The following is a 14,488-nucleotide window of genomic DNA, read 5'->3' on the forward strand; positions in this document are numbered from 1 at the left end:
TAGAATATGTTTCATATTAAGTGGAGCTAGAGAAGCAGTGGAATTGGGTTTGGGAGGCTTTTGAAAGGTTTAAAAGGAAAGCTAGCACTAAAATGGAAGGGAAAATCTTGCAACAATTATGTCTTTTTTTTTTAAAAATCAAATTTTAGGTCTTCTAGAGACAACACATTTCTACCCTTGCTTTACTTTTACTGCTTATATATAATTTTTTGATGCTTTCAACTGTCAGGTAATCTAATTAATTAATGCAGAAAACATTTTTTTTCCTGCTTTATTCAACAAACATTTTATTCAACACTTATTGTACTGATATTGTGTGGAAATTAATATTTTGAGAAAAATAAGTTACTGGTTTTCTCTTAATTTTCTTATTAAGCTTTTTATTTTAGTTCTGGTATAGTTAACATATTCCTACCTTTAATCTTTAAAATAACATTCCTATTGGGATCTACCAAGCTCTGTGTGTGCATCTGTATGTATACACACGTGTGTATATTTCTGCATGTATACACATCATCAGAACATTCACTGAAATATGAATATGAATATTGGTTATCTCTTGTTGATGGAATTATGTGTGGAATATTCCCGGGTTTTTCAACATTTGCCAAGGCTATTCATTAAGCATACATTGTGCAATTAAATATAAATAAATAAACCACATTTAACTTCTTCAGTTCTTTCCTTCATAACATATATATACACATAGATTCTTCCCCTTGGGAGCAAGAAGGAAAAATATTGTAATAGACATTGTTTCTTCTTTTGGAGCTATTACTAAATTATAATCCAGAATTCGATGTTGAATTGTCTAGTTATCACGGGCTAATTTTTTTTCTTCTTCATTTTGCTGCCTAAATTAGTTTCAAGAGATACTGGTATCTACCTCTAGAAAATAGTGGTATTGATTTACAGAGGAAAAGACCAGTGATAATTTTCTTTCTGCCATTTTAGCCTTCTATAGTAGTCTACTGTCTTGACATCTTTTGATTCAAAAGGCTGGCTTCATGGAAGAAGCTAAAAGTAAGTTAATGTTATTAGTATCATGTTAAAAAACTGGAAAAATACATTAATGAACTGAGATGTTCAGATATGTTCTCTATTTTCCCATTTTGAAAAGCCTGCTCTCTTTCATCTATGAATCCAAATCCCATTCATTCTTTAAGACTCAGCTCAAATCCTCCCTCCTCCAGGAAGCTTAATTGCTTAGGACTATGGTGATCTCCCCACTTTCTTACCTCTGAACTCTTGACTGCTTTAGCTGTGGATCCTAACATTGGGCTTTCCTTCACGTGTCTAAGTGTTGTTATCAACAAAACTGATAAGATACCTTGTTCACTGGATAATGGGGCAACATTTTCTACTTTTGTCTGCCAAAACCCAGAGTGTATAGAATGGTATTTTCCAAATTGTATTTAGAGAAAGTTATAAGAGACTCTAAGAGACTATAAGAAACTATAGGATACTCCTTGGGGACAATAAATTTAAAAAAAGCCTACGGTCTAGTTTGGGAAAACTGATTAAACAAAGTTAAACAGCTTTCTTTGTAGGAGAATTTCTTAGAAAGTTTAATATGCTAGTATAAATTATGATGTTTAGGAAGGAAGGAAGATATTTGAAACAGTTTCTAGATTTATTTGGTCCATGGAAAGCTTTGTGATCCTGTTGTAGAAATTCTATTATACTATTGTTCTCTGTAATGCAGTTTGGAACATACGAAGACAGAGGACTCTCCATGCATTCTTGCGAATTTAACTAAGCCTTATGCTCTGGTAGTAAGTCATGTAACTCTAGGGGATGCCTGAATTCTTTCAACTATTATGACAATCAATGTGTCTAATTAAAATAAAGATGAATACTAAAACCTTCCTTAAGGTAGTTTTCTTCTCCTTTCAGGAAAAGGGGCAGCCAACGGCACAATTACTAGTTAAAACTTTTTTCCTTTTTAAATTTATCTTGGGAGATATTTGCTGTACCAATGAATGAATAAATGAATCAAATGTGTCTGTGAATTCAAGAATATGACGCACAACTCTAACAGAACTTTGTGGAACATGTGGTAAAGCCAACAAGTTGACTGGTGCCCAGCAGCCACATCTAGGACAAGGAATATCTAAAGTCCCTCCCTGATCTGTGAGGTGCTCCCTGAAAATGGTGGGAAGATAGTGGCCAGGAAGGAGTCTTGAGGATCTGGGGGCAAAACGGCACCATACTGTGTGTGTAGAGAGCAAACTATGAAGGCTTGTGCATGTTTTAAAGGAATGCTTATAAAGTCACATCTATTTCAATCTCCTAGATTCCTTTTCAAAAATCCTAAGAGTAAAAGAAAAATTACTGCCTTAAAGTGATTGCTTAACTTTAAAACCTAAATGGTATGAACATGTTCTGTGGCTTATGGAGCCTCAGGGAGGTATGAACGCCTGAAACAGATGCAGGAACATGTACTGGTTAATAAATCATATCAGCAGGAACCACATACCATCCCCAGGGTCGACAATTTCAACAGTTGCCATTTCTGGAAACTCCAGTGCAGCCATGACAGGGTTCAACAGAACGATCTGGAAGGTCTCTGAAGCCTCGTATTCATTGTCAGATATAATTCTCACCCTCCATGTGGCAGTAGTCTGTCCAGGATTGAAATGGACCTGTTTCTGAGACTTTCCTTTAAAATCTTTATCTTTTTTTGCAGTTTCATCTTTGGTTACAATGCCTAAAAAAAGTGGGAAATTATGAATGTAAAGCCAAGTGAATGAAGAAATATTCTTTCAAAATGGATTCTTTTGCCGATGAAAAACAGGTAACATGGAAGGTGCTTCTTTTAATGCTCCCAAAAGACATTTCTAAACTATACTTATTGGCTAAGAGTGTATATCAGCAAAAGTGGAGGGAAGCAAGAGGGAAGCAGGAAAGGAGGAGAGACAAGAGAGAACAGAAAACAGTTATTAACTAATTTATTTTATAAATATTTACCGAGGGCATCTGATATGTCAAATTGTGTCAGGTGTTCAAGATTCAGAGATGGGATGAAACCATTCCAGCTTTCAGAGAAGCCACTAGAATGGGCACTGTATGGAGGTGGAGATCTTCAGCTGTTTTGTTCACTGATGCACTCCTGGTGATCACAACAGTGCTTGGCATGGAATTAGTATTCCATAAACATTTTTTTAAAAGATTTTATTTATTTATTTGACAGACAGAGATCACAGGTAGGCAGAGAGGCAGGCAGAGAGAGAGAGAGAGAGAGGAGGAAGCAGGTTCCCCGCTGAGCAGAGAGCCCAATGCGGGGCTCCATCCCAGGACCCTGAGATCATGACCTGAACTGAAGGCAGAGGCTTTAACCCACTGAGCCACTCAGGCACCCCTCCATAAACATTTTTTTGGGTGATTATTTTGTATCTAGTAATTTCAACAGTTTTAATTAACAATTTTTTTTTCTCATGTGGATCTTTACTCATGGTGGCTTGAATCCTCCCGTGTTTAGTAATTTATAATTGTAAGAGGATTGATAGCAATTTGCAGACACGTAGGATGCTGTTGGTAAAAATGGAGTGGGGGGACAGTTTTGAGGTCTGTTAGGAAATAGGAATTAATGACTCACTAAAGAAACGGAACAGCAGCAACATAGTGTTGAAAGTACTCAAGGTGAGACACAAGGTGAAAGGTACTAACCCCTCCAGACTGAAGAGAGGCTCCCCTCAACCACAAAAAAGTTCCACAGTATTCTAGATTGTTTGGTTGTGATTTTAACATCTGAATGAATGTCTAGTGAAGCAAGAATACCTGTACCTCATCACTTTGGGTCTCATTATAAGAGGAGGACTCTGCTGTTGTTCGAATGTGTGAAATCAAATATTACTACCCACCCTGGCCTGGTACCAGCTACTGTGAAAAGCTTTATATAAAATGAGGTGCATAGCTCCTTTTGTCCTTCCCTCTACTCACTATCAGAACCTGCTATCTTGAAAAGACACCCAAACCTATAAAGTGTGAAAATAATTTCCAAGATAAGAGAGCTCACGTTGACTTCTTAAAACTGTTTGAAGAAGGCTTGCATCAGTACTAGTTTGGTAGCTGAGAATAAATGTTCGACATTGAGGAAGTGCCTCCTGTGGCCCTATGTCGGACTCGGAGAAGATGAGGAGGAGGGAGTGGTGTCCTTAGCCACAGCCTCAGTGTAGGTCCTGGGACCGCTGTGTAAACAGAGTAGGCCTGTGACCATTAATATTTGGTGAACATCGGCTAGTGTGAGGTGCTGAGGAGGCAAAGCTGAATTCGGCAGAGCCACTACTACCCCTAAGAGTAAGAAACAAATGATTTCAACTCTATTTGGTGAGTGCCATGGTACAATAATGATAGTTAACATTTACTGAGTATTTAATGTAGGCCAGCGACTATGCTAGATTGATTTACACTCATTATATTTAATCCACAAATAACCCAGCATGGGCTGGGGTGAGGGGACTAGGAGGGCTTCTTGGAGCACTGAGTAAGGTTCTCTAGTGTGGTGTTGATGTGGTTTATTAAGTAGTGTGTTGTAGGACAGAAGAGTGGATTATATGTAGCTCACTTAACAACACAGATTGAGTGATTACTGTATACCCTGTGCTGTGTTCAGAGTTCGGCATAACCCAGATTGTAGCGTCTGCCATAGTGGAGCTGGAAATCTGCCATAGTGGAGCTGGATAGACAGTAGACAGATGGACACATGATGCCTGCCAGGGATGCTCAGCGCTATGAAGAATAAAGCAGGGCCTGGGGATAGCACCTGTGGAGGGGCTGGTTCAGGTAGGGAGGCTGGGGACACCTCTCTCAGGAGTTGACTCTACCACTATCCAAATGGTCCTAGACAGGTAGATGAGTTTTTTCTTGAATAGGATATGAAAATAGTCCTTGACATAGTAACCCAAATCTTGTGCCGCTGGGAAATCCCTGAAGTAAAAAAATTATAAAGATAGAACCCTACAAGAGAAAGGAAGCATATTTCAGCTCAAGTTACTCTGGCAAATTCCACTATGGGTGGACAAAGTGACCTGCAGTGTAGACTGAGGCTAGGGGCCACCTAGAAATCAGAGTGCTCTTTTGCTGACCTCTTTTAGGGAAACAGTTCTATCCCAGAGCCTCAGGCCTGAAGAGGTGACTGGAGAAAAGCTTGCCTTTTCTTAATCACCTGTTCTCAGCCACCTCCTTCTGGTTTCTCTCCAACAGCTTTGATATGTTGGCAGGTCTCTGATTAGATTCCAAATGCCTGGGAAGCTCAGAATGCTCATTTGTAAAATGAAGATAACACAATCCTATCTGTCTTCTCAGTAGGTTATGAAAATAAAGACAAAATGATCTCTGGAAGTGGTGGCAGCTAAAGATGTCATAAAAATCTAATGCATTGGGGCCCCTGGGTGGCTCAGTGGGTTAAAGCCTCTGCCTTCGGCTTAGGTCATGATCCCAGGGTCCTGGGATCGAGCCTCACATCGGGCTCTCTGCTCAGCAGGGAGCCTCCTTCTTCTCTCTCTGACTGCCTCTCTGCCTACTTGTAATCTCTGTCTGTCAAATAAATAAATTTTAAAAATCTAAAAAAAAATAAAAAATAAAATGCATTTAAAAAAATCCAATGCATTATTAGAACCATTATTACTAATTATTAATGATGATGATGACAGGTATTTCATAGGCATTTATATCTATTTACCCCAAGGAGACATAGGTCTTTGTAGCACATAGAAAAATTTGATCCTGTAAATGTTTTAGAAGAATTTAGAACCTAATAGCAGGGTAAAAACAGATATGTATAATTGAAGGAAATAGATACAACAAAACATAATAATATATCACATATTCACAAATAATTTTTCAAAGGAAATAGCTAGAAAGAAGCATAATCATATATTGTAGGCATAAAAGCAATTTTAAAAGAAACTGAGTAACTTGGGGATTGTGGTATATGGCTATGAAATGTTGCATTTTTCCTGGTATCGTTTGGGTTGAAACAGAAAGACTGTGACCTTCCAGAAGGAGGCAAACAGGAAGAGGAGGAGGAGGATGAAAAGTTGGAGTGTGTATTTAATCCTGTAACTAATGTGGAGTAAAAACTATGGCATAAATTCACACAATTTTTTTAGAGGGTCCCCCACACCTGTCGTCGATTCTCTTCCAAGGAACTCTCTCATAATCATTTTTAAGCTTAGATTCCATTACCTATCGCCCACAACCAATCTAAATTTACTTACTGATAAAGGATGTTTCTTCAAGATACCCTCTGCGTGTGAGGATCACTTCGAAAGACGTGGAGTCTTCATCCACAATGTAGTACTCTTTCTCCAAAGAAATCCAAGCCCAGTTCAGATGGAAAGGTTGGTGTGTTAGTTTATTTCCTTCTGCAATTGATAGGGGTAAAGGAGACATTAGATGAAAATTGAATTAGATAGAAAAATCATCTAATGTAGGGTTTTCATTTTGCTCCTAAAGCCAAGGGTTTTAAAATTTATGCTTTTTTTAAATAGAGGGAGAAGTGCTTTGCTTTTCTAGAGAGTGTCATGAGCACTATCTACAGCCCTATTCTCCCTGCTTAATATGGGATTATTCATCTGGGTCTATTCCTAAAAGGCCTTATGCTCTAGAGTTCCAAAAATCCAAACCTTGGTAGTTAAAAATTCCACTCATATTCAACACTTCTATCCTTTGCTCACTGGTTGCTCTGTTTGCCTCCTCTCTCCCTGCCTCCTTCCCTCATTTCCTTCCTCCGCCCTGTGATTTAGTCCTTTGTATTGTTCGCATATCCATTTGCTCTGCCAACAAGCTACAAGTTCCTTGAAGACCGTGCTCCTATTATATTTCCTTATTTTACCACTGTGAGGATCTGCTATGGTGTCTGGAACTCAGATTCTTAATGTTTAAAAACTGTCCAAGGGGAGAACAAGAGACTAGGATATAAGACTCTATCTGATTTGCTCCTGTCCGCACCAGGTCACAGACCTTTTCGATGACGGTCAGTCTAGCCCTGTACTGGGGCTGTGCAGTGTGTGTGGATAGGAAGAAAGAATAGGTTACCTCAACTGATCAGGCATGACAAATAACCACTTGTAAAAGAATGTTGGAAGAGGATTCTCTGTGACTCAGTTTCAACTGATGCACCGGTGTAATAGATACCAGATGACGAAGTGAGTGTGGGCAGACTACCATATGCAAAATGTACAACAGAAAGCTTTACTAACCAGAGCTACAACTACTGAACCCCTAAGTCAGATCAAGCATATTACAAAAGGGCAACATAGAGATAAGAAAGGTAGATTTGTGAAGAGAGTACTTTAGAAAAAGCTGGTGGGAATCTCTACCACCGCCCAAGGTAGGTGTGGGCATGGAGTAAGGCTACAGTCTTCACACCCAGACTAGAGGGTGTGGGCTTCACGAACCTTGTGGAGAGTTGACAAGTCCTTCTGTAACTGTAGGTCCATGTGACTAATGCATTTTCAAAAAAGCTTACGTGGCCTTGGCAGTGTAGGGAGAGTGGCAGGACCTAGATTTGGGAAGTAGTTAAGTATCCACAAAGACTGGGACAAAGAAAGCATGCATGTGGGCTGGGGGTGGGTCATCTGTCCAACAGACCCTGTTGAGGAGGCAGTGGGATCTCAGTGGAAGGACACTGGAAGCTGACCACCAGATTTCTATCATCAACTGCAGAAACATAAAAGATAAGGAACTGCAGATTCCAGAGTCAGGAATCTTTAAGGAACTCATGAAAACACTGTTGGGGTGCCTGGGCTCATCGGATCACAATCCCAACATTCTGGGATCCAGCCCCGCATCTGGCTCCCTGCTCAGTGGGAGGCCTGCTTCTCTCTCTCCCACTGTCTCTTTCTGTCAAATAAATAAATAAAATCTTAAAAAAAACCCACTGTTAAATAGTTGCCATCCAGGGGCCCTAACATGAAATGATAACAATACTTCCTTTACCAGACTGTGCTCTTTCCCCCATCTCCTCTCTCTGGGGCCAACCCAAGGATACAAAGCTTGCTAGGAAGCCAGGGGAAGCACCGTCATGGAGAGAGCGGAAGCTGGCGTCTGCCCTCCCCCACTGGCACAGGTTCTGGCTAATAGCTGCAGAGAAGGCTTAACACAGAACAAATTCTGAAATTTAATTATTGCTTGGGGCTGTGAATTCTAATGACCAGACTGACACAGCTTTTGATTTAATATGACGGTAAGATGTTTTTATCTGTGAGTGATTAGTAAAGTTGTGTGACCTGCCCCGGTTTCCACTGTAGGAGGAGGGGAAGTACCCCGTGCCTGCCAACAACATAACTGCAAAGTAAAAGGACAGACAGCTCAAATTATAATTTGGCTATATCACAAATCATGCTTGCTTGGCGTCCCAGGAACTCACTGAGGTATGACTGCAGGGTAAATGCACCTGCTGGATTTCATGAGTTTACTCTCCATCTGTATTCTCGTTTTAGAGGTAACACTGTTGATATTATTGTGATATTCTGATAAATACAGAAAAAATATAAGATGAATATACCAGAAATCCTTTCATGTTGTTAAAAAATATGATATTGTTGGGCGCCTGGGTGGCTCAGTGGGTTAAGCCGCTGCCTTTGGCTCAGGTCAGGATCTCAGGGTCCTGGAATCGAGTCCCACATTGGGCTCTCTGCTCAGCAGGGAGCCTGCTTCCCTTCCTCTCTCTCTGCCTGCCTCTCTGCCTACTTGTGATCTCTGTCTGTCAAATAAATAAATAAAATCTTAAAAAAAATATGATATTGCTCTTATTTCTAGTTTATAACCACTTTAATTCTTCCAGTATACAGTTTTTTTGGATTTTGAAATCATGAGTCAAAATAACAGTTTACGTTTACTTGTTCTTTTTCAAAGTTCTCTGATGTAATCTCTATTTTATTCTGACAATGACACTACAGAGTAAGGTAAGTAATTAGTCTCATTGTATATCTAGGCAAACAGTTTCAGGACAGTGAAGTGACTTGACCAGGTTCATGCAGGGTGGTGGCAAGGTCCTGTCTTTTCTGGACTGCAGACTTCTATTTTTGTGTTCTATTTTTTTTAATTGTGTTATGTCAGTCACCATAAAATACATCATTAGTTTTTGATGCAGTGTTCTAAAATTCACTGTCTATACACCACACCCAGTGCTCCATGCAATCCATGGCCTCCTTAATACCCACCACCAGGTTCACCCAACCACCCACCCCCTGCCTTCCAAAACCCTCAGTCTGTTTCCCAGAGTCCCCTGTCTCTTATGGTTCATCTTCCCTTCCAATTTCCCCCAATTCACTTATCCTTTCCTTCTCCTAATGTCCTCCATGTTATTCCTTATGTTCCACAAGTAAGTGAAACCATATGATAATTGACTTTCTCTGCTTGATTTATTTCATTCAGCATAATCTCCTCCAGTCCCATCCATGTTGATGCAAAAGTAGGGTATTCATACTCTGTGTTCTATTTTTGACTCCAAGCTGCCGCTCCTATGATCAATGCTCCCAGATCAATGCAACCCAAATACCTCAAAAGGGAACTAGGCAAAATCTATTGCAAACAAGACCCTTTGAATCAACACATGTATGATAAAAAAGAATCAACAGTTGGAGACAAAACCATTTTCTGAGCCCAAATGTATATGACACAGATTTCTCAAAAAAATGGGCATAAGTAATGAAAATCTTTAGATCTTAGCAACTCCCCTAAGTCTCTGCCTCCTGGAGCCATATGGTTTCTTAAGATTTCTCTTGAGATGTTTGCTTCGTTCTGTGTTCTCTGAAGACCTACTGGCTTTCTCCACTTGTCCATGCGTATGGCCCCACTCATCTTGAGTTTGATTATCTTTCTATCACATGATCTGCAGAGATAGATAATGCATCTCGGCATCTCAGTGGCTGAGTCTGGGTCTGGTTATGTATGGTGTTGCTGGCTGTGGCTTTGCTGCCATGTGAGATTGAGGTGGAAGGCAGTTCTCAGAGAGGAGGTCTCAGAGACCTAGAGATATCTAAATGGTGCTTATCTTTAATATTAAGATGCCAAAATGAGGTGAAAATAGAAGAGGGGCCCTTTTAAATTCTTGTCTCCTATAATTTTTCTGTACTCATATTCCTAAAATAAAATGTGTGGATAATACAAAGAAGCAGCGAGGAGACATGGAAATAGCAGGGACTTTAATCTGACTAATTAGCGATATAGACTCGAGAAAGTTACCAAGTACCTTTGTGTTTTAGATTCCTTGACTGTTAAATGAACACCATAACAATAACAAGGACAAGAATAATATCTTCATCACTGAATTGTAAGGATTACTCTGAATAGTGAAGGTGGAAATGAGTAGCACCATGCTTGGCACAGAGTAGGCTCTCAAGAAACGGGTCACATGAAGGTTATTATGACATGGACACACACATTTTGATGGAGAGGCAGGACAAAATAAGTACATATTAGTTTTTTTTAATGCATTAATCAATTAGGTACAGAGGATCATTTTCATGCTCATTTACATATCCTATAAATAATGACTCTAAATTCCAGCCAGTCAGTAGACACAGTGCTGAGCATTGGGCTAAGTGTTATGGAATTTGTGCATCAGGACCCACAACATGGACACCCCCCCAGTGGCCCAGTCCACGTCACAAAGCTAAACCTAAGTCAGCCTGTGCTTACTCCAAGCACCTGTCAAGGAAACCCAACATACACCAATCACAAGCCTTCAACTCACCTTTACCTAGTCTATCTTACTCTAGAAATTAGAACATGCTGAAGTCTTACAAGGATATCTCCAAACTCCTCACCAATCACACTCTGTTTCTGAGTTGCCTCTTACACTCTGTGAGACTTGCTCTTGCCCCAGGTCCCTCGGGAACAGTGCTCCACTGCTTGGGAGGCTCTGTCTCCCCCAGTACATGTATTGCTTCCCCTTGAATAAATAATATCAGACTGGTTGCCTGATTGTATTATTTTTGTCATTTGACACAAGATATAATTTCTTCAGAAATGATGTGGACAGATTTCATGAGGCAGTAAGGGCTTAAGCACTGGGCAGTGACAGTGGGGAGGAAAAGGTGGGTTTAGAGAGAAGTAAGGGAGAATCGGCAGATTTGGGAGAGGAGAAGCAGCACGTGGGAGGTGGGCCATCAGAGATGACTCAGAGCTCAAATCCAGGGCCTGGAGGAACTGCGTAGTGTGAGCAGATAGAGAGAAGTCAGGAGGGAAAGACAGCTTGCGAGTTTAATTTCAGATTTGGCTTTGAAGGGGTGGTAAGAAGTCTAAGGGAAAAGTCCATCAGCTACTTGGATACATGGATGTATGGGAAAAAAGGTCTGGGGGAGGGACAAAGCCAAGAAATATATATTTGGGTGTACTGTGATACAGGGAGTTTCTGAAAGGGCGTTTTAAAGTTCAAATTTTGAAGCATAACAATAGAGAGCTAAGTACATATTATACTACCTTTGTATTTTGTGAGGCACTGCCTCTCAAAGGATCCACGCAATGTTGGAACTGGATCAGAACCTGTTAAATGAGCACCTGACAGCAGACATCCTGGGGCCCTGAGGAAGCTGATTCAGGCCTTGCCCTTTTGTGCCTTAAGACCAGACTGTCCTTGGATTTTGAAACTCCAAGCCAGGGTGACCGTGGAAGAAAGGACTCCATCTCTACCAGCCATCTTGCCTCTGGAGGTGTGGCTCTGATTTGGTCTCCCTGATTTGGTTGACTCTGCACCATCTGTTGCTGGGGAATGGCTGGAGGTAGAGGGGAGGAGGGACTGCAATATGAGACAGAGGAGGCAGTTGGAATGGCCAGGGGACTCCCGCTAAGATGGAGGCCCCACTTGTGAGGGTCAGTTTCAGGGCCCTTGGCTTTTGAAGTCAGGGAGTTCTGAGGGGGAAGCAGGGGAGGGGGACATGACTGAGGGCCCTCCTAGTGGGGACCAGAGACATGGTTTCCTAGGCTTTAGCTCTGCCCTCACAGGCTTCCACTGAGCACATTCCCCACAGGTGCAGCTCCTTCCCCTGCACCCAGAAGCAGGAAGCCAGCCAGCTGATGCATTAACGATTACATTCCAGGTAATGAAAGCTGGTTTAATGTATAATGAATAAGAGTGCAGAGCCTGGATTGCCTGAAAGTCCAATTTATACATGACTTTGCATAGACAAAGTTCTGTACTTCAATGAGGAAATAACCTTAAACAAAGAGGACCCAGAACTAAACTCTGGGGACAGTTGCATTTGGGAGCCAGTGATGGAAAATAAGTAATAGAATGGAAAATAAGAAGGCTGCAAGTTAGTTTTATCACAGTGTGGAAGTCTGATCTAAGACTATCATCTAGAGGGAAAAAAGGAACAGTTTCAAGCAGAACTATAATCTTCTTATCCAAGGTTGATACCTTGTTAATTGCTTTATCAAACTATCATAGCTAGATATCTAGTTATACCCTAGGGTGGCATTTTTCAAACTCAGTACTACTGACATTTAGGCTGGAGAAGTCTTTGTTGTGAGAGGTCGTCTTGTGGATCGTAGGATGTTCAGCAACATCCTTGACCTCTACTTACTGGATCCCAACAGCAGTCCTTCACCCACCACTGCCCTCCAACTGCAACTATAACAAAAATTAAAAAAAAAAAATTGTCTCCAGATATTGCCAAATGTCCCTGAAGAAGAAAAATGACCTCTCATTCAGAACCACTGGTGTAAAGGATTTTATGGCATCTGTGATAAAAATCTTCCTGTGCTTCATACTCCTGTTTTAGGAGAATGACAAAAGAAACCTTTTGGATTTGAATTTGGCATTCGTAATCTAACATTTCTTATTGGCTTCAGAGTTTAGCCTGATCTCAGTCAATCTGAGGAAAATTAGAAGGCCACAATATCAAGTACATTAAAACTATTTTTCCTGTGGGAAAATCAGAGTTTAAAGTTGGGGACAAGAGCACTACTCATGGGATCTGGTTTCCCATCACACTTATCCTGGGCAGCTTTTAAAGAGGAAGCACGAGGTCATCAGATTTAGGAGGAAAGACTGGAGGCTGCCCTCCCACACGTGATCTCGAAGCCCTAGGCATGTGCCTCCAGCCCTCTTCCCTCATCTGTAAGACTGAGGTAAAGAGAAATACATAAGAGGCACTGGATGGGAGAGGCCTTGTAGATAGGGAAGTGTGGGTGTGTCATTTTGATGGTTTGAACTAATATTATTTTCTTTTTTTCCTTCATGAGTCAGGAGAAGGAATTGTTGAGAAGAGAACTATGGAGAACATAATTAATGTTTAATGTTCTAAATAGAACCTATAAGCTCATAATGGGGGATGGAGGATGGGGGTAAAGAGGGACCAACATGTACCAGGTGCCTGATATGTGCTGAGTGCTGGGCTAGGAAGTGTGCAATAGGCCAGTAAAATTTTTTTTAATTTTTTAAAAACAGGAGACAAATGAGATGAAGCAGACAGGAGTTGGTGAACAAGAACTGATGGGACCAGTCTGGACAATGGAAAGATCTGAGTGCACAGTGAGGAGAAGGGAAATACAAAGGCAACTTTTGGGATGGGAATAGCTTAGAAATCAACTATGGAAATAATAATAGAGAAAAACACCTAACTGCAGAATTTCTAACTTCTTGAATTCAAGAGTATAATGCATATACATTTTCACAATTATCTGCTATTGGGTTAAAAAAAAAAAAAAGGAAACTACACTAAGTATTTTACCTAAATACTATATTCAGGAAGAGTTAATTTTGATGTAACTTATTTACCAATTCTAGTTTTCTGATGTAATCTCTTCTTTTAAAAATGCAATAATTAAAAAAAATTTAAAAAACCCTTAAAGTAAAAAAGAGATTATATATTGCTATGACACAATTTTGAAAATACAGCTACAAATTTTAGGATTGTTTGCTCTAGCTCTTTGAAAAATACCGGTGGAATTTTGATTGGAATGACATTGAAAGTATAGATTGCTCTAGGCAGTATAGACATTTTAACAATGTTTATTCTTCTGATCCATGAGCATGGAATGGTTTTCCATCTTTTTGTGTCTTCTTCAATTTCTTTCATGAGTGTTCTGTAGTTCCTTGAGTACAGATCCTTTACCTCTTTGGTTAGGTTTATTCCCAAGTATCTTATAGGTTTTGGTGCTATAGTAAATGGAATCAATTCTCTAATTTCCCCTTCTGTATTTTCATTGTTAGTGCATAAGAAAGCAACTAATTTCTGTACATTGACTTTGTATCCTGCCACGTTACTAAACTGCTGTATGAGTTCTAGTAGTTTGGGGGTGGAGTCTTTTGGGTTTTCCATATAAAGTATCATGCCATCTGCGAATAGAGAGTTTGAATTCTTCATTGCCAATTTGAATACCTTTTATTTCTCTTTGTGGTCTGATTGCTGTTGCTAGGACTTCTAACACTATGTTGAATAAGAGTGGTGAGAGAGGGCATCCTTGTCATGTTTCTGATCTCAGTGGGAAGCTGTCAGCTTTTCCCCATTGAGAATGATATTCACTGTGGGTT

General features: G+C 40.2%; 1 protein-coding gene across 2 annotated transcripts in view; it reads right to left on the reverse strand.

Annotated features, from left to right (window-relative positions):
* The window catches only part of FREM3 (FRAS1 related extracellular matrix 3), an 84,120-nt gene that overhangs the window by 25,508 nt on the left and 44,124 nt on the right, over positions 1-14,488 (reverse strand). For both annotated transcript variants that reach the window (XM_047717551.1, XM_047717550.1), the window contains exons 3-4: positions 6,222-6,368; positions 2,480-2,710 (exon numbers count right to left, since the gene is read on the reverse strand). In XM_047717551.1, the coding sequence (XP_047573507.1) occupies positions 2,480-2,710; positions 6,222-6,368 (378 nt within the window). The remainder of the gene's footprint in view (positions 1-2,479; positions 2,711-6,221; positions 6,369-14,488) is intronic.

The sequence above is a fragment of the Lutra lutra genome, chromosome 2 (genome assembly GCF_902655055.1).
Source record: "Lutra lutra chromosome 2, mLutLut1.2, whole genome shotgun sequence".
In the NCBI taxonomy this organism is placed as follows: Eukaryota; Metazoa; Chordata; class Mammalia; order Carnivora; family Mustelidae; genus Lutra; species Lutra lutra.